A 26,284-nucleotide genomic window follows, 5' to 3' on the forward strand; every position below is an offset into this window, starting at 1 on the left:
GCTCACTCTTTGTGCTTACCTAATGTGCCTACTAGATCTAGAATCCCGAGGAAGAGGAAATATCCGACCTAAAAGCTTAAACTGTTAGATGAGGTATTCAATCCCAGAATAGTTTTTGTTCTCTAATACCCTTTACACAAAAAGTCCATTGGGCTTAAAGGGTGGACAAGCACAGATCCACCACATACCTTGTGCTAAAATTTAATTACTTATAATGGAGCAATGGAGATCAAACATTAGCCCACTTGGTCAAAGAGGCTTGATACCATCTCAAGGAATTCAACCTAAAAGCTTAATCTATTGGGAAAATCTATGATGTGGAAAAGATATAGTATGAAAAGAGTTTTGACCAATCAAAACCCACCCATGAATTTTGATAAATAACACTTGATTGGCTACCAAATTTATGATTCCAGTTTGATTGGTCATATGTTTTTCGGATATCATATCTTTTCCATACCATAATCGAACACCTATTTAGGTGACATCCCTTAATAATAGGTTTTTATTCTCTGACACATAATAATGGAGCACCTCTTCCTTTGAGAAGACATCCACTTAGGCATAATGGACAGATTAATTAACACGATGAGAAGAACAAGTCTGTACCTTAACATTTAATTATTAATCGTTCATGTAGATGTGCCACAACTATTGCATATATACTAAAATTTTGCAAATAAGTCTCTAAAACATTGGGTTCTTTTTGGTGATAAATTTCCATATGAAAACAGACTTTATGGAAACACCATGCACTACCTTGCTGAGGGACTCATTTCAATTTCAGGATCCATGGGAGTCACTTCAATTGCCATGCTTGAGTGGGTCTCTTGGTATTCACCCACTCTTGATGCGCCTTTATGTGCTGTTTCCATTGCCAAACACTCCTTTAGTTCCATTACCACATCACTCATTGTTGGTCTCTGTATGGCTGTAGCTGGTAAGCATGCCATTGCTACCTCAATGGCTTTCCAGACAGAATTAACGTTGAAATCTCCTTCTAACCTTTGGTCAGCAATGTTTCTTATTTCCCCTGTTGCAAGCATAGAACTCACCCATTGCACTATATGAATCCTTTCATCAGAGCTTTTTGTAATTGCAGGTCTGCCCGTGATCAGTTCTAAGAGAACAATCCCAAAACTATAAACATCACTCTTCTCATTCAACTTGTTAGAAATGTAGTACCTGCATGGAATAAGACTCATTTTATTGTTTATGCCTTGAAATGTTGATGCATCTAGTGAGAAATTAAACCTCCATGTTTGAGTACTTACTCAGGGTCAAGGTAACCCGGTGTGCCAACAACTGTTGTTGATACATGAGTTTGGCCTTCATTGGGAAAATCCTTGGACAACCCAAAGTCTGCTAATTTAGCTTGGAATGTTTCATTCAATAAGATGTTCGATGTCTTCACATCTCTGTGGATTATGGGTGGTTTACATCCATTGTGCAGATATTCCAACCCTGTCAATTATGTTTGATAGTAAGTTTATTTAAGCACAAAAGAAAGACAGCAATGGAAAATTCAAGTTTTGCATATCCTCACCGACCTTGTGCTGAATCCATTGCTACTCGAAGTCTCTTTTCCCAACTTAATTCATCCAGATTTTTATCTTAAGTAAAACATTATAAAAACATGAGTTAAATGCTTTTGGTTGATACCAGAACCATAGGTTTTAAAATGAAGAGGTTGTGTTTGATCCCTCACTATATCTATTTCATTATAAATGAAAATACAAAGACCATAAAATTTTAATACTACCATCATAAAGTTGCTAAGGCTATGCTTGTTTGCAATGCAAACCTGAACCATGTACAAATTTTTCACCCATTTCAGTTTTGCTTCTGTTTACTTGTTAATTGTAACTATGATTTGTACTTCCATCTGATACAAAATTTGTACTTTTTGTTCATTTGCACTTACTGGCAATGCAAACTTTACATCTCAAAAATATCTGTAAAATTTGCACCACCATCCTTCCACCTCAAATCTCTCTAAAATGGAGCCCACATTATCTTTCTTCCTACCTCACTCCCAAACAAATAAGCCTTTTCCTATCTCTATTCTCTTTTATATAAAGTAGAGATAACTTCGTTTTACTTATCACAAACAAATAAGACAAAATCAAACTTAAAGCAAAAATAAACCAGAAATTGCACTCAGCCTATTTGCTCTCCCATGCATGTATGTAAATAAAATTCGCACTGCAACCAAACGTGTGCAAATGGACTAGTGTAAATTCTGGTTTTACTTTTGCTTCAGACTTGACCTTGTTTTCTTTGTATGTAAGAGGTAAAATAGGAAGTGAAATAATGTGGTTCCCATTTATATGAAAGAGAAATGAGTTGGAAGGTTATTTATTTGGGGGAGTAAGTAGGAAACAAATTGATGTGATCCCCACTTTATATGAAAGAGAATTAAGGTAGGAGGAAGTGTTGCAAATTTTGCATAAAATTTTCAAACACAAAATTTGCACTGCTAATGGATGCAAATGAGACAAAAGGTGCAAAGTTTGCATCAGGTAAGAGTACAGATCATGGTCACAAAGAAACGGATGCAATATTGAGCCAGGTGCAAAATTTGTATCTGGTTCACATTTGCATTGCAAACAAATACAGCCTAAAGGAATTGGATACAGGAATAGTTGGAAAATTGTATATTCACAAAGCAGTTTGATATATAAGAAATGCCTGAAACAGAATCAGATAGATAGTAGATACCAGAGAGATGCCCTTGTAAGTTTCCGTTTGCCATGTATTCATAAATTATGGCCTTGTTTGCTCCCTCATCACAGTACCCAATGAAAGAGACCAAGTTCTTATGATGGACTCGCAACAAGAGTTGAGCCTGCAATTTGAATCCAGTCATAGCAACACAACAATTGGTAGTCTGTCACAGGGGAACTGTAATTTAATTTAGCTGAATTCCTATATGGAATGAACATTTCTTTGATTCAATCCTTTCATTGCAATTTTTTTTTCTGTAGAACCCAAATTTGATTATAATGATTTACCTCAGCCCTGAACTCTTTATACCCTTGAATTGATGATGGTGAGAGCACTTTGACAGCAACTTGAGTTCCATCATTCAAGAAACCATGGTAAACGGTGCCAAATCCTCCCTTACCAATGGCTGTTTCGAAGTTGTTGGTAGTACTAACAATCTCAGAGAATGTAAACTGTTTATTCTTTGGAGTATCCACTACTTCATTATATATAAACTGTTGATTGTTTGACTCCAATGACCCATCAGATTTGTAAACTTCAACCAAGAGCTTTACTGCTAGAACAACATCACAGAAATAAAGGGATTATATGTGAGCATAATCATCAAGAAGTTTTCTGATACCTTTGGTACAGCCTTTAATAAAAAATAAAATACAATAAAAGCTCTAAATTCATCTTGCTATGGAAAGTATATATGGAATGTACAGTGCAAATGAGATGTTGAAAGCTAATAGAAAATCCAAGATTCCAAGATATACCTCTTTGTTTTTTCCTTTTTAAGCTCCATAATACAAGCAGTGCAAGCAATATGACCAATATTGAAGTAACTGATGCGACTACTGGTACAACAATATTTTTCTTCTTGGGTCTGCATGAATCTGACATGCAAAGATCTGGATTGTCCTCCAAACTAGCATTAAAATGGTAGAAGTATGTTAGGAACCATCAGGGGTCTGAAAATTAATAAGCAATAATCTAGTGACATCTAAACTGTGTTACAAAAGGTTGAAATCACTGAAGTACTGGGGGTTTATACTTTTTCATAGATCATATGCCTGTCAGCCTGTGAAATATTACTCTTAATTGGCTTGGAATCTTAATGCTGAATATAAAACTCAAATATTTGTAGAATCCTTGAGAAGATAATGGAATACAATTGGTGAAAAACATATAATGACATTGAAAATTGATACTTTTTGTTGTCTGGTTATAGTATTAGGAACCCTTACTTCATATACACGAACTTTTGAGGTGACCCATTCAAAAGCTTCTGTCCTACTAATATATTATTTGAAACAGATATATAGTGTGAAACGTAAAGTATTCACCACAAATGATCCAGGGACTGGATCATTGAACAGACCTTAATGACAGTGATCCATTCTTTGATCTCTCCATCAGAGTAGTCGGGACTGATCCTGTGAATCTGTTGCCTGTTAAATTCCTGTCACAAAATGTGTCAGATTTTCTTTGTTTTTCTTCCTTTAACTTAATTTCTCCCCGTTCTACAATCAAAGCTCAATAACTTACAGTAACTCCAAAGATGGCATTTGTGACAGAAAATCAGGGATTGATCCTGTTAAGTTATTGTTTGATAAATCCCTGAAACAAAAAATTGATCCATTAAGTTATATTAAATAAAAATGTTAGATGAGTTGAGAGAATTCCCACCCAATCAAGTCTATAACGAGTAGTGTGTACTTCTTTGCTTGTAAAATGACCCCTAGGGTGTAAGTTTTTTTTAATCTGTTTATGAAATCCATGCATACATACAGGTGCTGTATTGCTGTGAGGTTGGCAAAAAAAGAAGCTATTTCCCCAGTCAATCCACTTGAGGACAGGTCCCTGCGTGTAAGATGAACAACTCTTAATAAAAACAGTCAGATTACTGTCAATGAAATTTACCTTGTAATTTCTATACACACTCACAACAATATGATACTCGGGGAGTTATAACCATCATAACTGCACTTTAAACCATCCCAAGTATAATTCTGTGGAATGCATGGATCTCCTTGCCAGTTTTTCTTCACTCCATATGTTACTTTGATATTCATGACAGCATCAACTAAATTTCCATCAAATTTAAAAGAAAGTCAAACTAGAGTTTATACTTTCAATATTAAACAAATAAGGGATGAAAGTCTACCCTAAATTAAATAAAAGAATGAATATGGGACACTGAATTGCACCACTAATTCTTGTATCATATCCTGCTGTAATACCCATAATTGGTACAGAGTCCTATTGCTCCATTTTCAATGTGGCCAGTTCCAAAGAATTGAGGCAGCAGTAGTTGGAGCCTATCTTGAAAGTATCACTAATTGAATGTCCTATCTCAAATACTCTGTGTGTGTGTGTGTATATATCTTATTTCTTATAAAAGAAATAACCAATGAGTAAAAATAACTAGGTTTATGATGGTAATTGTTGGAGAACAAAAACCTATTCAGGCTCAGTTTGGAAGGAGTACAAATACAATTATGTAGAGTGCAAAATCTTGTATTTTGTATTATTTTACTTGTATTTGCACTGTACAAATTTGCATTTGTACTCCTTCCAAACTGAGCCTCAGGAACCTCACCAAACAACTCAAGATTTTAGGTTGAACATGCAGTTACTAGAGATGGTATCAGAGCTTGTTTAACCAAATAATCTAGTGTTCAATCCTTGTCACCGCCATTATAATTAATTAAATTTCAGCACAAGGTATGGGCCGTGTCCACGCTTCAAGCCTCATAGGCTTTCACGTGAGTGGTTAACCTTTTAGGTTAGGTCCCTGAATAGGTTTTTATTCCTTAACAGCAAGCCAATATGTTTGTTTTAAAGGGATAGACAAATTTTGGGTTAAAGATGGTCCAGAGTATTTGGTAATTAAGGAGAAGTAACACTAGTGTTAGAAAGAAATTTAGACAAAAATGGACATACAATCTTCATTGTTTGTTGGATAGTGCAAAAGCTCCTTGACCAAATAAATCTCGAAGGCATTGAACATGGGTGGAAGGGTGGATTTTCCTGTCTTATTCATAGCAACTCGAACCTCCTGTCCCCTTACTGGCGCTTTTGAGAAGATGGTATTTGACGATAGGTAAGTAGGAACTTCAGGCTCATACCAGAGTTCACCATTCAGGAAAATGCTGAAATTTCTCAACTGATTGACCTGGAGCCTTTCAACTTCTGCAAAGTGTATGTACATATAAAACTGTGAATTAGGATCCTCCAGGGGCAAACGGAATTCCAAGAAGCCACTACCATTCTTTGGTCTGACTGCAGTGCTCATGACTTTTGATGGTAGTTTGTAGTGGTTGGAACTCTGGGCATCAATGGTAAACGAAGTTTGAAATGACTCCAAATAAGGCAGGCTAAAGGGTGTCCAGATTCGATCGTAGATGTCATTTGGGTCCCTGGTGACATGTTTTAATTAATTGAACATGTAACCTCTCATGATTAGCTAATGGTGAACAAGAAAATCAAATAACAGGAATATGTAACTGAAGAGAACAACTGTTGGCTGCAATCAGAAACAAATTTACTTGCCTGATTTTCTGACTGGTTGTTGCTCCAGCATCATACCGACCGTAGAGCACCAAGGATCCAGATGTAGGTTTATAAGCGGTATTATTCACAGGCCTTAGCTCCAGAGCTGAGATGAAAGGTGTTCCGAGATTGGTGTTAAAGAGGCAGACTTGAATGTAGTCACTGGGGGGAACATGCAGTATCTCCTTCACTTGGACATGGGATGCATTATCCAACTTCACTGTCTCCCAGAGGTTGACCCCAAGATAGAGATCGAATTCTGGTACCTGGTTTTTTGAATCATAATTGCCATACATGAAGGAAGCTCTGATCAAATAATTATAAGCCCTGCCTTGCTCTGGTCTGAAGGTGTAACAGTTCTTGCTTCCTTGTGGAAAGCTTCTCACATTTGAGAACTGTTGTTCAAGGGAGCTGGACATGTAAATGGAAGAGATTTTCATGTTTAATCCGGTTTCCGTGAACTTTGAATCAGAAGAGTAAAATATGCCCGTATTGTCATCAGTGTAACTGGAATTCTCTGGTATCCCACAATCGATGCTTATCCAGCCTTGTTTTCAGAAACAAATAATCCAAACAGAAACGAGTAGAGTCAGTATACTTTAGAGTAGGCTATTCAATTGAGCGAACATAATCTTTTTAAACAAGAACAGAACACTAGATTGTTAATATCACCATTAGTGGCTTATCATATTAATATCAACTCTAGAAGCTGGGACTTAAGTCTCTTGACTCTCATTTTTTAGCCTCTCATCAAAATCAATCTAGCACAAAATTTGACTGAAGATACACTTATTTAGGACCCTGACAGTTTTTCTGTTCAATCAGCCTACTATGTTGCTTTAAATCAAATTGTAAAGCCTAGGAATCAGCCATTGATGAGTATCACAGTATAGCATGTCAAAATAGAACCAAAAGCTGCGTGGAGATGCTGTAACAATTAGACCTGTTGATGGGCTAGTTAGCCGAACGGGTCAGCCCGGCCCACCCAATAATTTTTGGGCTTAGACAAAATTTTAGGCCTGCGGGTTCAGACTTGAGCTTTTTCAAATAAGCCCGGTTCTGGCGTGATACTATTACATATAATAAAAATATACATTATTTATCTATAATAAATATATATAATATGTTTATTTATTAAATTATTATCAAATATTAGTTTACTATTTAGATAATATGAATTAATGTATTAATTTATCAAATTACTACTAAATTAATATAATATTAGTTTATTAAATTACACAAAAAATAGGACATTTTATGTGCAAATCAAGCTTTGGGCCTGGACATTTTCTATTAATAAAGAGGCAAAGCCCGGCCTAAACCCACCCCGACTCGGCCCATGAACAGGTCTAGTAACAATACGTTTAGTGTTAATTACTAGCAATTTGCATCTTAGAGGGATCTTATAGGAATGGTAAATGGTGTGTTTCAAAGAATGAAAGAAAGGGGTGCAATTCGGATTGGCCTGAGTTAACATTTTAGGCCTTTTTCAATGGTACTTCATGCTTTGTACTTTCAATAGAACTAAAGTATAAAGTACATAGTATACTTTTAGTTAATTTTTACTTAAAAAACCGTTTGAATGTAAATTTTTCAAAAAACATGTTCTTCAAAATGACACTAAATGATGGCACTCTTTTCAAATTGAGACTTGAGTTATAATGGTGACTTTAATATTATATTTGCTAAATTTGGCTTTAAAGTTCACCTCAGCAATAAATAATAGATACGTTGTGTACACCGTATCTATTATTTATAATATATAAAGCAGATATTTTCCTTAGATTCCATGCATGTCACACACAAATACCATGTATCATATATCATACATTATATAAATATACACGATTATTGGTTAACACTAGTACATGTGCATTGCACACTAGTACAACCATTCTGCTTAAGATAGTTGTGGTTTTGAGTATTGGAGGAGTTCGCGAATGGTCCTCTTTGGTTACTTAAGGTTTGGATGATGATTTAGGTAGTACATAGGGGTGATCATTTCAGCCTGGTCGGAAAATTCTGGACTTGGGCCTGGGTTTTGTGTTCAGGCCCAGTTTGGGCCTGGGCCCACATTAGGCCCATAAATTTTAGGGCCGGGTTTGGACTTAATATTTTAAGTCTGGCCCGGGCCTGGGCCTACATCAGGGCCGTAAATTTTTGTGTTTTGAATCATAGAGAACCATAAGCACCATTCTTTTCATGGTTTATTTATTTTTAAACTCGAGGGGTCATTTTTTGGATTTTGTGAAGGGAAAAAGTTGGTAAATGGGATTTTGATTCTTATTGACGAAGAAACCCACGTTCTTTTTTCAGAATTATGTAGGCACCATGGAAAGTTTATTTTCTAAGGTATCACTTACCCCAATAAATAATACCCATCTCATAGGTGGATAAATAACTTTCCCACATGGGGGAAGTTGGCAATAAGATTCAAAGTATCGATACTGGTGTATTGACTTGTATTGGTGTTTTTTTTTTTTATCTGGTTCAAAGGGGTCGGTTTAAGGCCTGGCTACCCTTTGAACCATGGTCTGACTCGAAACATCCCCTATAGGGGCGTATCAGAAAGGCCACGATATGATACGTATCAGCCGATACATAACGACATTTTGAACCTTAGTTGCCAATACTTGAATGGGATAAAAATGCCCCTTTAATAATAGATTTTTATAGCTAAAATGATCATTGTTTTATTTACTTAGGAAACAAAAGAAAATAGGTAAATGCACTTACCCAAATAAATGACTTACCAAAAAGTGAACAGAGCCTCAATGTATTTCAGCATATATGGGGTTTGAATCCCGCTTCTTAAGGGAGGGGGTTATAAGTGTGGTGTTACACTACTCAAATAGCCCCAATGGGGGGATTTGCCGTATCACCAGAAAAAACATCTATATAAGCAATTTATCTATCACTATTCAACTTTGACTGTACAGTCATTCATTTATAGGGTTTTAAATGTTCGTTTGCAAGGTTTTCTGTTGATCACTTGACTGTAATGGAGACTTGGGATCGAATCCTGTTTTGTGTTGGGGAGGGGGGGGGTTATGGATTTGGGGATAGTAAGGCTGTTCATAGGTTGGGTTGGGTCGGTTTATTGGCATCGGCTTGGATTGGTCTTGTGAATGATTCTTTCGGTGTAAACGGTAAAGGATTCAAGTCTAAGAAGCGAAGCCTGGATGCCTAGAAATTAAAAATGATTTGATGGATTAAAGCTGAAATTTTATATATAATATGCATATTTCCGAAATAAAGCTGATATATATATATATATATATATATATATATATATATACCCAAATTGGTTTGGGTTGGTTCGATTTCGGTTTTCATATGTTTTATTTTAACCTGGAACTGACTAGTGCTGAAGAAAAACTGGCCAACTCGGGTTGGTCAGTTTGGGTCTTTTATGAACAGCCCTAGGGGATAGCTACTCTCTCTCGGGTAGCCCCTTGAATAAAAAATGTTAAAATATAATATAATATAATATGGTGTAAAGAGTATGTCCCAAGAAGCATAGAATGAGTTGGCCTCGTCTTCTTTTTAAACCATGTTCTTCTGTTCCAAAAGCAATTTTCCATAGTGTTTAGAACTTTATAATGATTCTAGAATTAACAACAAAATGAAAATATTTTTTCAAAATCCTATGTATTTGTAAACCAGATGAAACACAAATACAACCACCAAAAGAACACCCTCTTAATGAATTGTTTTTCTATCAAAAAAAGGAAAATCTATGATGCGAAAAAGACATGATATAGGAAGAGTTCTGACCAATCAAAACTCGTGAATTTTAATAAATAACACCTGATTGACTATCAAGTTTGTGATTCTACTTGACTGGTCAGAAGTTTTTCAGATATCATATCTTTTCTATATCATAGGCAAACCCACAAAAAAAAAAAACACCAAATTATAGTGAAATATATCCAAACACGATATGCAACTTTTGTGGGATCCATGGCATACCAATGATTAGCTGAATCTGATATCTGTTTTACTGACTGTGGGATTAATGCCAGAGAGTGAGTAATTGGGACCATATACACTTTAGCAAAATGATTAATCTCACAACTAGTAAAATTGTAAAACAGCTACCAAATTCAGCTAGTCTGCTTTCGATGTTGTGTTATAGTGTGTCTCTGCAGAGGGTGAAGAGAAAATTGCCCAAGAGTTGTATGATTATGTTCTAACTGTTATATTATATTATATACAATATAACATATTTTATATAGATTTAATGTTCTACATTATAAACATTTACTATTTTGCATTTAAAACATAGGCCTGGAATCTTGCCATCCAGCCCATGATTATTCCTAAATTCAACCTAATCCAACCCGACCTTTCTCTTAACCCAACTTGAAATCAGGGATTCAGGAATCAACAAAATGGGTTGAATCAAAGTTAATCTCAGTCTTAGGGTGACCACAGGTCGTTTAGACTCAAGGTATTTTGGGATTTATTTTAAGATAAGTCTGGTTCTATTAAAGCCAACCAAGGGTGGTTCCATTAAGTCAATTTGGCTGGTTCGGATAGGGTAAACCCCCATACCTTAGAATCAGTCTGAATGAAGTCAGTTCCAGGAATTTGTATTCTTGAAACCAAACCTGCCTGATAACACATTTGGTAATATCAATTTAAGGTTGATTCCATTCAATTCTTGGTAGAACCTACCCACTTGCATGATAAAGAATAGACCTGAAAATCTTTAATCAATATCACAAGTAATACTTGCATGTTCTTTCTCCATGTCTAATAATGGGTTGCATCAACTTCCTAGATGGTTTTTTCCATGTTAAAAACCTATTCTAATTGCTTATTGAAAAAAAAAAAAAAAAAAAAACTCTGCAAGGAATCTAGATCACACAATTGGTGTACAGCTGTACAGGCAATATAACATCGGACCAATCCAGATTTTGTCCTCACACCATCCTAATGAAAGAACCTCCTTTGCACTGACTTCACATCATGTCCTAGCTGTACATCCACACGATACTTATATATTATTATTATTCATGGAAGATATTCTCAATGCACAGTGGGATATGATTGTGAGAGTACTTAGAAGCAAATCCCAATTCATGAAATTGTACATGTAAGTTCTAATTCTAAACACCTTTTCACGCACATGGGGCTCACACATGGAGCCCACACCATATGCATTAGGGGTGCTCACGGTTCGGTTAACTGAAATTGAACCGTGGGGATTTTTCTTGGATTGAATTGGTATTATCGGTTTTTAGAAAATTGGTAACGGAAACCAGTTAGTTAACCAGTTGACCAATTCGGTTAATCATCAGTTTGGTTCATTGATTTTTTGGTTTTTTAATTTTTATAATATATATTATAAAAATATATAAATATATAGTAAAAAATTATAAATATATATATATATATATATAATATTATATTTTAATTAATAAATAATATATCATATATTATAAATAAATATATATATATATATTTATGTATAATACATATTTATTAGTTTATAATATATAAAAAATATACATATATTGATTGGTTCAATTAACCGCTGGTTTTCTATATTGGTTAATCAAAACCGAACTGATACCTTTAATTTTTTAAAAACACCAAACCAATCAATTCGATTAACCAATTTTTCAATTCAGTGTCGATCAGTTTGATTTTTTCAATTTGTTTACTCACCCCTAAGTGGAACTGGAATCCGCATCTTCGCTACCCAATTAACTTATCAACTGAGCCACCACTCGGTTATGCGAATAAACATTTGGTTGCTCTTTTGCCAAATTTACAATTTTAAGAAGATATTTGTTTGTTTGTCCTGCACATTTCATTTGTATGGGTGTAAATGTATGGGATTAAGCAGTGTTAGTTCTGATATTTACTTTGCTTTAAATTTAATTTGATTTTGAATAATAAGATATGAAAAAAAAGTAATCCTCATTTTATAACGGAGGTAGAAGAATTATTTATTTGAGAAAACATCTGTTGTGGTAGTGGTCATATATGATCCAATGAAATTAGGAACACATTAAGGTTATGTTTGGCTTGAAAAAAAAGATAGAGAAAAGAAAAGAAAGGTAAGAAAACCTATAGAAGATTTGTAAAGATTTCCTTATCTTTTCTTTCCTTTTCCTACATTTTTCTTCAAATCAAACACAGCTTAAAGTATTCAAAATAGAGATGCAAATTTGAATTGGCCCGGCCTGAAAAGCCGGAGATCAAGGCAGCATCAAATGTTAACTAGGGCCAACCTGAGTTGCCCCTACTTTGGAAAATAAAAAGGCATTTGATATGATGCCTTAAATTTATTTATTACAAATGCTAGCATATTCATGTTTTATTAAAGGTTTACACGTAATGATTAAAAATTAAAATATTGATGCCCCTGATATCCTCAAGTAGGTATCCGTGTATATTGACATGATCAATAATTATCTATTTTTATTTGTTATTTTTTTACTTTTATAGATATTAAAGGGTTATCTGATTACACCATGCGCATCATATTTCTCTAAATTCTAGTGCAAATTATGATTACAAACAAAAATATACAAAACTGAACCAGGTACAGAGCTTGTATTCGGTTCAGATTTGTACTGCAAAACAAACAGAGCCTAAACAGTGATTAATGTATTTGATGAAATTTTATATTGAAGAAGTGCTCGAAGGGTGGGTGGTTTTCCTCTTGAGGTTCAAGATCTCATGCAACAAGGCTACCTGTAATCATATTGAAACATGGTTTCTTCTTTTTTGTAATTCAGTTCCTTTATGCTAATTTTTCTTTTTCAACTTGCTTTCTATGATGAAATTGCACCTGTATTACATGCATGTAATTAATTCTCCATAAGGCAATATCTATCGAACTCTGCTTTTGGATAAATTGTAGAGAGAAAAATGAAAATATGCTTACCAGATTGCAGTTGACCATTAACGAGGACATTAGCTGCCCAACAACCCACCAGCAAGATGAAGTTCAACCACATCTCCATTGCTTTCTCTCTTCAATCAGTATTCAGTATAGAGTCTTTGGGGGGGTTTCTGCGTTTATTGAGTCGCTTCGGAGAAATTATTTGAGATAATTTCACCAGAAAGTTGATTTTGCACCTTCAGTAAACCTATTTCAGACTTTCTGAGCTATTATCAAACACAACTACAACTTCACGGCATTCCCGATTTTTCAGCTCATGTAACCAAAAGCTGCCACATGGAAACCCTCCCAATTGGATCGATAATTCTGATCCTATTTGCTCTTTATTTCTCTTGCCTTATATATAGAATGAATTAGAGTCAGCGGTCTATCTAGTCCAAGTATCTATCCCCTCTTCCACGCCATTGATTCAGCCTACGTATCTCTCAGCCTCTATATGGAAAAGGAAGGCTTCACCTCTATGCAAAGAACATGGATTCCAACCCTTGTCGAGGTCTGTCTTTTTCTTTTTTATCATTTTCTTTTCTTTTATTTATATTCATAGTCCCATGTTTGACTAGGTCAGAAATTATTAATAATATATTCATTTAAGAAAACATTTTTCTTTCTTTTTTTTTATCACAAAATCAGTACTATTTCCAATCCGTAAATAAGGTTTAATATATTGCAACATATCGGTTCTACAACAAATAAATAAATAAATCCAACATACACTGTTAAAATACTTCTATTCAAATCCCCTTCCAAAATATTATATGGAAATTATATCGATCCTAATTGATGCGCCTAGACCATGCCAATTCTAATTAATATATTATTTCTTCAAAGTCATCTTAGAGGGAAATGCTATGGAAATTGTATAGCGCTCTGTTGGGAAAAATCACTTATTTCGTTTTATTTATGATAAGTCATTTTACTACAAGTCAAAATAAAAATAAAACAAGTCTATTGACCTAAAAAATATCAAATGGGCAAAATAAATTGAGAGCGTCCTTGACGGGAGCGTTCTTGACCGGCGGGGACTTTGGCCCCCCACCAAGAAAACTGCGCCATGATAACGCCAGGAATCATTAAATTTTCAATGGCAGCTCTCTATTCTTTGTTATTTTTCAAACTTTCATATCAATTGAGATTTTGTACTCTACTTTCTATATATAACTAACGGCATCCGTGCGTTATACGGAATTTGTTAAGTTAAAAGATAAACAATAGAAGTATATAAGAGTATACATAGGGATGTCAACGGGTCAGGTTTGGCATGGGTTTGTCTAAATCTTAACCCGACCCTCCAGCACTCCAAACCGAACTTGATCCAACCCAGCTTAAAAAATACATGGACCTGAACCCGACCCAACCTTATAGGGTTTAACCCAGTTCCGACCTGACTTGACCCATATAGTTTTAAATGTATATTTTAACATATTTTGAAGACCTAAAATACATTGCTTTAAATAAGGAAATTGTTTTATAGATTCTAAGGTGTTATTTTTTCCATTTAAAAAAAAATCAAAATCAACATATAAATAAATTATAAACTTTAAGCCTATAAAGGTAGAAGTCAAAAAATTGCAAGAATACTTGGTATATATGCAAGGTATCATGACTTGGTGGGGCGGGTCAGCCAAAACCCAAACCTGACTTGGGTCAAAGAATCAAAACTCTAACTTGACCCTAAGCCAAATATACTTGACCTTAACCTTACCTTATAGAGTTGGGTCAAGCTGTGTTTACCATTTAACCCAACCCATTGACATCCCTATATACAATTGTTTTATATAATAATTAATAATCATTTATATTTTATATACTACTTTTAATAATTTTTTTTACAATACAAAAGTAACAATAATTAAGTTTAGATAGGGTTGTTTATCAAACTTTGGGATGACAATTTTCTCCATTTCCTTGATCCTTGTGGGGATCTGCCACAAATGGGGCGGGGATGGGAATGATTCTCCAGTCCCCCACGGGTATAGAGATGGGAATTTTTTCATCCCCATTGGTGGGGACGGGGAGACCACTCATTGCCCCACGTGGACCTCGATTTCCACCCGATGGGATCCCCACTAATATATATGCATATATACGCGTATATATATGCATAGTTTATATATGTATATATATACACATACGTCTATATGTTAATATTTTTAAAAATATGGTTGAATATGTTTGAATATTTTCTAAAAGTATTGTAAATTTTAATTATTTTATTTTTATTTTTTAAATAAAATAAAAAACAAAAACATAATGGTTGACATTATAATGAACCATAGGGAGTGGGGATTCCCGTGGAAATAGGGATGGGGATAACTTTGTCCATGTGGCGGGGATGGGGGCAGGGACACAGATGGGGATTTTTGCGGAACGAGGATGGGGAGAGACTCCTCATCCCCGCCCCACCTTGTTGCCATTTTGAATCAAACTAATGAAACAGACAAACCCGATTTCTAATATTTCTAGTCAGCTTTCATTCAACAATTTCCTAACCCGACTGGGTTGGATCAATTTTACTTTGGTCATTTGTAAACTGATTAAAATTGAATGACATGACCATATATTAATATTTTATATTTTAAATATATTTTTTTATACGAGAAAGTGGAGAAATTCCAATATTTCTTAGGCTAAAATAATTTATATCATAATTTTAATTTTTAATAATGCCATTGTATTCTTTTAATTTAAACTTAATTTTGAAATTCAAAATTTTAAGTTTAAATCTTTTGAAATGACCGACCAAACCAAAAATTGACCCAAACCAATATAACTTGAGTGACCAACCCCCCAACCTAACAAAGTCGATTTGGTTGCCAAATAACCTACAACTAAAACAAACTAACTCGTAAACAATAGTTTAATCTCTAATAATTATTAAAAATGTATAACAAAAATACACAATAAATTAAAGCTAAAAAGCTAAATAACAATAGTTTAAACTCCAATAATTATAAAAAAATTCTATTAAATAACAAAACAAAAATTGATTTAATAATTATTGAAAATATATTTATCACAAAAAACAATAAATAATTACTGAAATACAATAAATATCAATTTTAGTATAGATAAATATATAATAAATAAAGATTAAATTTTTAAAATTATTATTAATAAACAATATATTTTTTAATATTATTTTCAAGAAATATTAATTGATATAATTGGAATTAGTTATTTACAATATTATTTATTTATTGAAATAATATCATTATTTAAATTTTAAAATATTAATTACTTGTTGAATTTAATAATCCATAAAATTATAGTACTATTAATACATAGTTTTGTTATTTTAACTATTTAAAATCTAGTTATGTAAAATATTTCATTATTTAAAAATTTTAGTTATTTAACTAAATGTTTAAAATATTAATCTATTTATTATAACCAAAAGTTATTCAATAACTATTTAAAATATTAATTTTAATATTTTGTTATTTAAGATATTTAGTTATTGAAATATTTAAATAATATTTCATTTTTAATGTTAGATTTTATTATTTGGATAGCATTTAGATTGAACAATCTAGAAAATCGTATTTTATATTGTTTATACATAGTTTAGTGATGAACTTTGTAAAAATATATAATTATTAATAATATGAATAATATTAAATCAATTATAATTATTTTTTGTCTTGTTAATAAATACTTTAAAGTTATTGATGGAGGGTGATTTGGCCCGACCTTGTAGCATGAGTAAATGTGGGCGTGATCTTGCTCAAGCGATGACTCAGCGTGACAGCACAATAATAGCAACCGCAACTTGGTGGGAAGGGCTCACCGAGCTGAGTCTGGCAACTCTGCGGGTTAGGCTACTTGCCGAGAGCCGTCTGGCGTTCGCCTCCTTCCCAAGGCCGAGGCACTCCGAGCTACCTCCGAGCTCGGGGCCCCCTAGCCTTTTTTAATGCCTGAGCTCCTCCCAGTGGATTTTAGGCCACTCTCAAGCAGGAACACCACGATCCGCCTCTAGATACCCCCGAGGTAGAGACACCTCGGGCCAGACAACTCGGTGTAGTTTGCCACAGGTAGCTGCCACTTGCAGGGTAGCTCGTTACAGGGTGGCTAGCAGAAGAGCAGTTCGGTACATCACCGGAAGGCTTCCTACCCGACCACCGTACCCGACAAACATGGAAACTGCACACACGTCTCTCGTCAGACGGTGTCGTGCCCGCCACCTTTAGAAGGTGTCTTACACCTGATAGGTACGTACCCTGCAAGGATGGCCCCGCACGTGCCACCTTAGCCCTGGTTGTAACAGTTGAGGCAGGACGACAATGGCGGTTATACCTTCCCTATCAGAGGCAAGTGGGCCTGATTTGATAGAGTTCTGTTATAAGCAGCCCAATCCCAAAAGACAGAGGTAACTTCCATATACTTGCGCTATCTGCACTCTTAGCTTTCTTCCTCTCTTTGCATCTTTCATAGAACTCTAACTTAAGTGTCGGAGTGTTCCCACCGTGCAAGCCCCCGGGGATTCTTCATCTTCTCCATCTCAGGTACCTTTCAGGAGCCACGCAAGTGCCAACTAGTAGTGACCGGATTGCGCACCATCAGTTATTATATAATTTTATTAGAATATTTAAATAATTCTTAAATTTTTTAATTCAAACTTTCTTTAGATAGTTGTAGATAAAAAGTGGGGGAGAAGATAAATAAGAATTATAGATAATTTAGGAGAGAAACTCTCTACTAAATTAGAGATAACTTAGGAGAAAGTTGGGGATAATGGGGAGACTCCAGATCTACTGCCCACAAGAACTCTACCCATGCCTATATTTATATATATTATATATTATATATGTTTTAAATTATATATATAATATATGCTTTATATATTTTATATATTATAAATTAATAAATATGCATTACATATAAATATATTATTTATTATTTAAAATATAGTGTTATATATATATATTTATAATATATTCTAAAAATTAAAAAACCGACAAACCAAACTAATAATTAACCAAATCGATAAACCGGTTAACTGAATGGTTTTGGTTTGGTTCCGGTTACCGGTTTTCCAAAAACCAATAGTATCAATTCAGTTCTGAAAAATGTCCGACAGTGCGATTAACTGAACCGTGAGCACCCCTAATTCCAAGTCTATAAATACTACAAGGTTATGGGTGGAACAAACCACCGAACCGTTATTGTTATCAATTAATTCTCTTAGTTGACTAACCACTTACCCTGTTTTTAAACTGAAAATAATCAATATGTGAAAATAGCTAATTGTATAATGCCAGCCAACATTAGTAAAATAAAAAATGAATTACTGGGAGAGATTAATTGTGCGTTAAAATGGGGTAATACTTGGTAAAGAATAGTAACAGTAGATGATGTAGCCGTTTCTGGTCACGTACCAATTTTTTTTCGTGATGTATCAATTTTTGGCTAAGTACTTCGTCATCCGACTTGCTTACAGATGGCTTGTGATTCAGAGGATGATGGAGCTCCCTGGTGGCGAACTGCTTGGTGGTGAGCTACTTGGTGGCGAACTCCTTGGTGGTAAGCTACTTGGTGACGAGCTCCCTGGTGGTGAGCTACCTGGTGACGAGCTCCCTAGTGGTGAGCTACCTAGTGACAAGCTTTCTGATGTAGCACAATCCGACTGCCCTCTGCATGAGGTGATATTCTCTCCTTTGTAGGCGGCGGGAGTTGAGGGACCTATGAGAATTGAATCAGAGGACCCGGGGATATTTTCCCGGTGGGGACTCTCTGATGCCTAAGTTAGCATTCTGATTGTAGGGAGCTTGGAGAGAAATGAGAGAGCTAGAGAGCAGGGATTACCTCCATTTTTTCATTCTCTCCCCCTTGTCTTTGGGGGTCGGAGTCCTTATATAGTGGTGTCTTGTCAAATCAGGCATAACAACCTCTGTCAAGTCAGGCGTAACCGCCTCTGTCTCTCTACCGCAGTCGTTACTGCCAGAGCTGAGGTGGCAGGTGCAGGCGGTTGCTGCAGAGTACGGCTCTACCAGTCAAGGGACAACTCTTAGGACTGGTAGGCACGGTGCCGCCTAGCGAGAGACATGGGCGCAGGTCTCCAGATCTGTCAGGTATGGTTGTCAGGCAGGAGATCTTCCTGCAATACGCCGAGCTGCCCCTAAGTGCTGAGCTGCCCCTAAGTGTTGAGCTCTTCGTAAGATGCCAGGTTGCTTGCGGAGTGGCCAATTGCCTGTGGTGAGCTGCCTATGTTGAGCTACCTGTAAGCGCTGAGCTGCCCCTAAGTGGCGAGCTCTTCGTAAGACGCCAGGCTGCCTGCGGAGTGGCCAGCTGTCGGTGGCGAGCTACCTATGCCGAGCTACCTATAAGTGTCGAACTGCCCCTAAGTGGCGAGCTCTTTGTAAGACGCCAGGCTGCCTGCGGAGTGGCCAACTGCCTGTGGCGAGCTGCCTATGCCGAGCTACTTGTAAGTGTCGAGCTGCCCCTAAGTGGCGAACTCTTTGTAAGACGTCAGGCTGCTTGTGGAGTGGCCAACTGCCTGTGGCGAGCTGCCTATGCCGAGCTGCCCCTAGCTATACCAAGCTCCCCGAGCTATGCCGAGCTATTTGTGACAAGCTCTACTGAGCTATCTGTAAGTGACAAGCTGTGACAAGCTCTGCCGAACTGCCCAATTGTCAAGAGGCTACACTTGATTTACATGAGGTGCCAGATGTCACAATTTCACTGGAGGACAAATCCGCCCTCATCATTAACCTTAGAAAAATGGGTAACAATGTTTATTGGTGACTGCTAAAGCTCCTTGACCAAATAATTAAGGCATTGAACATAGGTGGAAGGGTGGATTCTTTTTGTCTCCTTCGTAGAAACACGACCTCATGTCCACTTAGCCCTGTGGAATAGATGGTATTTGAATATAGGTAAACAGGAATTTCAGATTCATACCAGAGTTCGCAATTCAAGAAAATGCTGAAATTTCTCAATTTTGTTAATTGCTATGGAGCCTTTCAGGATCTGCAAATTACATGCATGTTACATATAAAACTGTGAATTAGGATCCACCAGGGGTAAATAGAATTCCAAGAAGCCACACTGCCATGCATTCATGACTTTTGATGGTAGCTTGTAGTCGTTGGAACTCTAGGGGTCGACAGTAAGTGAGGTATTGAATCTACTCCAAATAAGGTTGGCTGAAAGGTGACCAGATGCGATCGTAGATGTCAGCTTGGCCCCTTGTAATGAGCTCTTATTAGCAGAAGATGAACTAGGAAAATAAACTAAGCAAGAGCAATGCAAGTTAGCAACCCTTAGCTCATAAATTTATCAACATTGTAATAAAAAAAAGTACTTACCTGACTTTCCAACTGATTGTTGATCCAGCATCAATCCGACCGTTTACCTCAAGATGTAAATTATCATTATGAGTTAAAGTACAATCTAAAATATTAGTGAGCAAGAAAAATAAAAAATCCGAATGGAACAAAAAAATCGACAGAAACCAAACTAAAAATTCGTTAATTGAGTCAGTCCGTTTCGTTTCGGTTAAGCAATATAGAAAACTAGCGATTAATTAATATACACATATTTCTATATATATTTATTTATTTTTATATATTATAAATTAATAAATATATATTTTATATATAACTATATAATTATATATTTATAATATATAATATATTATTTATTATTTACAATATAATATTATATATTTCTAATTTGTTATTATATATTTCTTGTAAATATAAAAAACCAAACACCGCTAGTAAGGGTCACACAAGCTCGGGAATTTTGCGAGGTTATCGTTTTGAAGCAGGGAATGATAATGGTCATTGCTCGGAATATTCCTTTTGCCAGAGGATAATGTCTACTTTCTGGCAACTGTTCTTCACCAATGGATGTTCTTGATCAGCATAATCCGGTTCTTCATCGGTTAGTTATTTCAGTACTCATTTTACAAAAGGATAAAATGGTCATTTGGAAAAAATTCATGCATTGGCAAATGTTTTCCATTTGACTCAGTAATGGAAGGAAGGTTTTTGTCAATTTTTTTAAAAGTTCAAGAAAAATTTTTGTTGAAGTAAAATTATAGGAGAGGTTTTTATGATTATCAGAAACTTTAGGGGACTGAACTATCATAGGAGGTGTGAAACACTAGTCCAAGAAGAATTTGTACTGTATATATGTATTAACCTAGACTCATAAATTGAATTATTGAGTCATTGGGTGAGTCAAACCCAAGCACGGGTTCTCCAACCACACAATATAATTAACTAGTCAATTGCTTCATGTCCAAAGAAAGGATGGTTTTGACTTTTTTTAAACAAAATATTAAATATCCTTAAACCTCCCTTGAGATTTAAGGACATTAATGTTTATTTTAGTTTCCTTTTTTCACTAACAGAGGAAGTGTTACATGAAACGTAGCTATAAATCAAATTTCAACTAGATTTCTGAAATGTGTTAAAAAAATACTATTGAAAGATCGTTAATTAGATTTGCTTGCTATTGGGTTCAACCCTATAGGGTCAGAGCAGGTTTGAAAATGGCATGTTTCTAAGTCGGGTCAGGTTGGGTGTGAGTGAGAACATTAGAGGGTCATGGAAAAGTTATACTTAAACCGACTTCCTACTGAGAATCTATACTATATATAAAAGTGTGGATACAGAGCAAAAGTTTTTATGGACTAAAATTACCCTCTATTTCTTTGTTTGAGAATGGGTATAAAAGTTATTTTATTATAATGGCTATTAAAATGCCATATTTATGTATATAGTTCATCTCTAGTTGTAAGGGTTGAAAATGTAACTTCAATTATTACTTTCTACATCATTTAATCCCCTCTCATTAAGCCTTATATTTAATGTATTAACTTTCATTTTTTATTATTAAATACTATATTTAAGTTATTTTTCACTAATAAATACTACTAATTAGATTTGTGTCAAAAATTTTCACAATATAAACCCATATATTTTAAAATTTACTCAAAAACAAAACCATTCTTTATCTAAGTAGTGGCTAAGCAATTCAACCATTCAAATCAAATTGATCAACTTATGAAGTTATAAACAAACAAATTTTTATTGAAAATGAACACATTTAGGTATGTGTATAATATTATATAATTATCATATTAAACAAAAAGTAAGTGTTATATATCATAATTATTTTTACACAAAAATACAAAAAAAAATATAGAAAATTTTGAACACATCTATAATTCTATTTTTACACCACTATTAAAGATATGAATAAGTTTGTAAAATATTCTTTTGACTAAAATAGTCATTTTGAATTTAGATTCTATTTAATTGTGAGGTTTAAATTGTAAATTGAAGTACTGATTTTCACCTCATTCAATTCCCTCTATTTAAATCTTACATTTCTTTAATAAAAGAATAAAAAGATACATTAAAAAGATAAAATATTATAAAAATAAGAATCTAGCCAAACAGGTAAGTCTGCCAATTATCCTTGAATATAAAAACAAAAAAAAAATTGAATGAGGTGTTAATGTAATCAGATTTAGATTTTGCAATCTGTACATGATTAATAATAAAAAAAAAACAAAAACAATATACAAAATATATATTTACAGAATTTTTTACATAACATTATTACTATCATTATCATCTAGTACTGGCACATGCAAAGCATGTACCACTTACTACTTTTAATAAATAGAAAAGCCACCCCTCGGTTTCACCTTAATCCTTGAACATTCTCTATTGAATGATTCTACCATAAACATTGATAGAATAGGAGAAGTATCAAAAATAAACTTGTGGGGTTTTGGATATTTAAATATAATATAAAAATGCCTTACTTTTGGTTGAATCACGTATGTTTTGGTGTGTTAAATTTTATTACAAGTCGAAAACCATTTATGCTGAAATTTGTCCTCTATATATGCCACCACTAAAATTTGGCCCTATCATCAGTTGGTACATAATCTCTTTTTTTTTTGTTGATAAATAAAGTGGGAATATTGATGAGGGCAAATTTGGCCTCCAGTGAAATTGTGACACGTGGCACCTTGTGACAATTAGGCAACACCCAAGCAACAACTTACCAAGTTGGTGTCCCACCCGGGCATCGGCCTGGCGCAGCCTGATGCGGCCTGTGCGATGCCTGGTGTGCAGCTTGCACGTGGCCTGCGCGACCTGGCCGACCTGGATCAGCATGACACATGATCCGACCTGGCCGACCTAGCCGACCTGGATCAACCCGGCACATGATCTGACCTAACCGACCTGGATCATCTTGACACATGACCTGACCTGGCCGACCTGGCAACCCATTAGACGTGCCCACTGATAAACTCGGCATGCATACCCCACGATCCGTGGAGGTCGGCCCACGTCTCGGAATTTGGTAAGCGTGCATGGCAGTTACCTCCAAGGAGCTCGGTAGCTCACCAAGGAGCTCACCACCAAGGAGCCAGGCAGCTCAGCAGAGCTCGCCACAAGCAGCTCGGCATAGCCCAAGGAGCTCTTCATAGCTCCCCCGGGCAGCTCGCCACTTGTAGGGTAGCTTGGTACAGAAGAACAGTTTGGCGTATCGTAGGAAGATCTCCTGCTTGACAACCGTACCTGATAGATCTGGAAACCTGTGCCCACGTCTCTCACCAGGTGGCGTCTTGCCTGGTAGAACCGTACTCTACAACAACTGCCTACATCCGCCGCCTCAGCTCTGACAGCGATGACTGTAGCAGAGAGACAGAGGCGGTTATGCCTGACTTGACAAAGGCAGTTGTGCCTGATTTGACAGGACACCGCTATATAAGGACTCCAACCCCCAAAGGCAAGGGGGGAGAATGAAAAAATGGAGGTAATCCTTGCTCTCTAACTCTTTCATTCCTTTAATATCATCTTTAAACTCTCTACAATCAGAGTGCTAGCTTAGGCATCGGAGAGTCCCCTCCGGGCCCCCTGGTTCAGTTCTCACAGGTTCCTCAAGCTCCCTCCGCCTACAAAGAGGAGGAAAAATGGAGTTCTCGCAAGTTCCTCAGCTCCCATCGCCTATATAGAGGAGGAAAAGATGGAGTTCTCGCAGGTCCCTCAGCTCCCGCCGCCTACAGAGGAGAGGAGATCACCTCATGCAGAGAGCAGTCAGGTTGCGCTACACCAGGGAGCTCCACCATCCTCTGAGTTACATGCCACCTAGGAGTAGGTCAAATGACGAGCCCACCGAGGTAGCCATCAGGGAGCTCGGCATAGCTCTCCCCAGCTCGGCATAGCTCGGGCAGTTCGACATAGCTCTCCCCCATACAGTTAGCCATCAGGGAGCTCGGCATAGCTCTCCCCCAGGCAGTTCACCACCAGGGAGCTCCACCATCCTCTCCTGGGAGCAAGTCAAATGACAAGGTACTTAGCCAAAAAATAAGAAAATTGGTACGTGACAAGAAACAATTACATCAATTAGCGTCGTCAATGGGAACACACTACAAAAAGCTAAGTTCTCATCCTACAAAAGCTTAGTTCTCATCTTACGAAAGCTAAGTCCTCTTCTCCTAGAAAGCTAAGTCCTCACTTTTTAGAAATTGAAGCTATCGCTTTATAGTTTACATTTTTTATGAACTCAAAGACTATGCAGGGAGATAACAGACTAAGTAGCTCTACCAACCTTACTTTCAATTCAGATAAAACCTCATCAGTCCTCTCCGCAAGGCCCCTTCTACAAAGATGAGCTTTTTGTGTCTTTCGCGGGTGTTGGTGACCAATGGACTACATAGGCACCCTTGTTGGTCGAGCCTTCTAAGGCTCCCGTGTGAGTTGGTGACCTAAAGTTAGTAGTGCTGCCCCTGAAAGTCGAGCTCCTAGTAGCTTCTTGTAGGAGTGGGTCACCGGCATTACGGGGCTGATTCAACGCAATCTCAGGTAGCTCGACACCTGGCCAGCTCGGCACCTCGCAGGTAGCTCGACACCTAATCAGCCCGATACCTCGGGTAGCTCGGCACCTGGTCAGCCCGACACCTCAGGTAGCTCGACACCTGGTCAGCTCGGCACCTGGTCAGCTCGGCATCTCACAGGTAGCTTGACACCTGGTCAGCCCGACACCTCAGGTAGCTCGGCACCTGGTCAACCTGAAACCTCAGGTAGCTCGGCACCTAGCCAGCTCAACACCTGGTCAGCCCGAGACCTCAGGTAGCTCGACACCTCACAGGTAGCTCCGCACCTGGTCCACCCGACACCTCAGGTAGCTCGGCACCTCATAGGTAGCTCGGCATATGGTCAACCCGACACCTCACAGGCAACTCAGCACCTAGTCAGCTCGGCACCTAGTTAGCCCGACACCTCACAGGTAGCTTGGCACCTCACAGGCAAAGCCTACGAGCCACATTACTGCTTAAGACCCATTCGCCTCTTCGGCATGGGCAAAGTCAAGAAGAGTGGATTACAAGTTGTTCCCAAAGCCTACGGGCCACATTATTGCTAAATACCAGTTGCTTCCTCAGCATGGGCAAAATCAGCAAAAGTGAACTATAAGTTGCCCCTAGAGCCTAAAGGCTACACTACTGAACTGGCGGAGACCTCATCTCCTTATAGGCAGCTCGCTACTTGCAGGCAGCTCGCCACATACAGATGACTCCCAAGGCCTAAGGAATTGGATCGGCACTTACTAGCTCGTCGACTTATAGGCCAAAAGAAGAATACTCCCTTCATTGAGTTACTCTCATCTTGGGAGTGGGGGGCAAATGATGAGGGCAGATTTGGCCCTCTAGTGAAATTGTGACACGTTGTCACGGGGCTAATCGACGAGGCCCCGTGCGGCGCTCGATGGGATCGAGAAAGCCTACAAATGCAAGCAACAGCACACAAAAGGCAACAAGAAGGCACACAAATTAGACAAAATGCAACTTGTATTGCATTAATCAGTGGTAAGCACAAGCACACAGTACAGTGTTGAGGGGATCTCGTACTTAACCTTTACACGCTTATGAGCTCACTCGACTACCTACCTCCCCTCAAATAATACATTAAGCTTTTGGGGGAGTGACAATAAGAAACATCAAAAAGGTGAAAATCATACTACAGTATTACAATAATGCTATTGGCAGTCCCCCATACAAAAGTACATGCAAAGCCCACCCATGACACACACTTGGACACTAGAGTGGCGGCTGTAGGCACGATGGATGGC

At 36.8% G+C, this 26,284-nt stretch overlaps 1 protein-coding gene across 1 annotated transcript; it reads right to left on the minus strand.

Annotated features, from left to right (window-relative positions):
- Window positions 1–580: 580 nt before the first annotated feature.
- Window positions 581–13,362, minus strand: LOC148855206 (putative leucine-rich repeat receptor-like serine/threonine-protein kinase At2g19230). The gene is made up of 13 exons (XM_088985654.1): window positions 13,169–13,362; window positions 6,265–6,811; window positions 5,656–6,131; window positions 4,657–4,795; window positions 4,501–4,572; window positions 4,258–4,329; window positions 4,091–4,171; window positions 3,486–3,637; window positions 3,015–3,280; window positions 2,722–2,848; window positions 1,551–1,613; window positions 1,275–1,464; window positions 581–1,185 (listed from the first exon to the last, which is right to left on the minus strand). Exons 1-13 carry the CDS (start codon window positions 13,245–13,247, stop codon window positions 756–758), a joined length of 2,694 nt encoding a protein of 897 aa, XP_088841780.1. The 5' UTR covers window positions 13,248–13,362; the 3' UTR covers window positions 581–755.
- Window positions 13,363–26,284: the final 12,922 nt, after the last annotated feature.

This window comes from Nelumbo lutea, chromosome 4 (assembly GCF_056320005.1).
Source record: "Nelumbo lutea isolate HS-2025 chromosome 4, American lotus-T2T, whole genome shotgun sequence".
Classification (NCBI taxonomy): Eukaryota; Viridiplantae; Streptophyta; class Magnoliopsida; order Proteales; family Nelumbonaceae; genus Nelumbo; species Nelumbo lutea.

Bases quoted from the DNA above. Each gene is read 5' to 3' on its own strand.
- LOC148855206 (XM_088985654.1), bottom strand. From the start codon at position 13,247: ATGGAGATGTGGTTGAACTTCATCTTGCTGGTGGGTTGTTGGGCAGCT. The intron at 3,638-4,090 runs GTCTGTTCAATG...TTTTAATGCTAG, and splicing joins AATGGATCACTGTCATTAAG to TTTGGAGGACAATCCAGATC. The intron at 1,186-1,274 runs GTAAGTACTCAA...TATTCCATGCAG, and splicing joins CCGGGTTACCTTGACCCTGA to GTACTACATTTCTAACAAGT.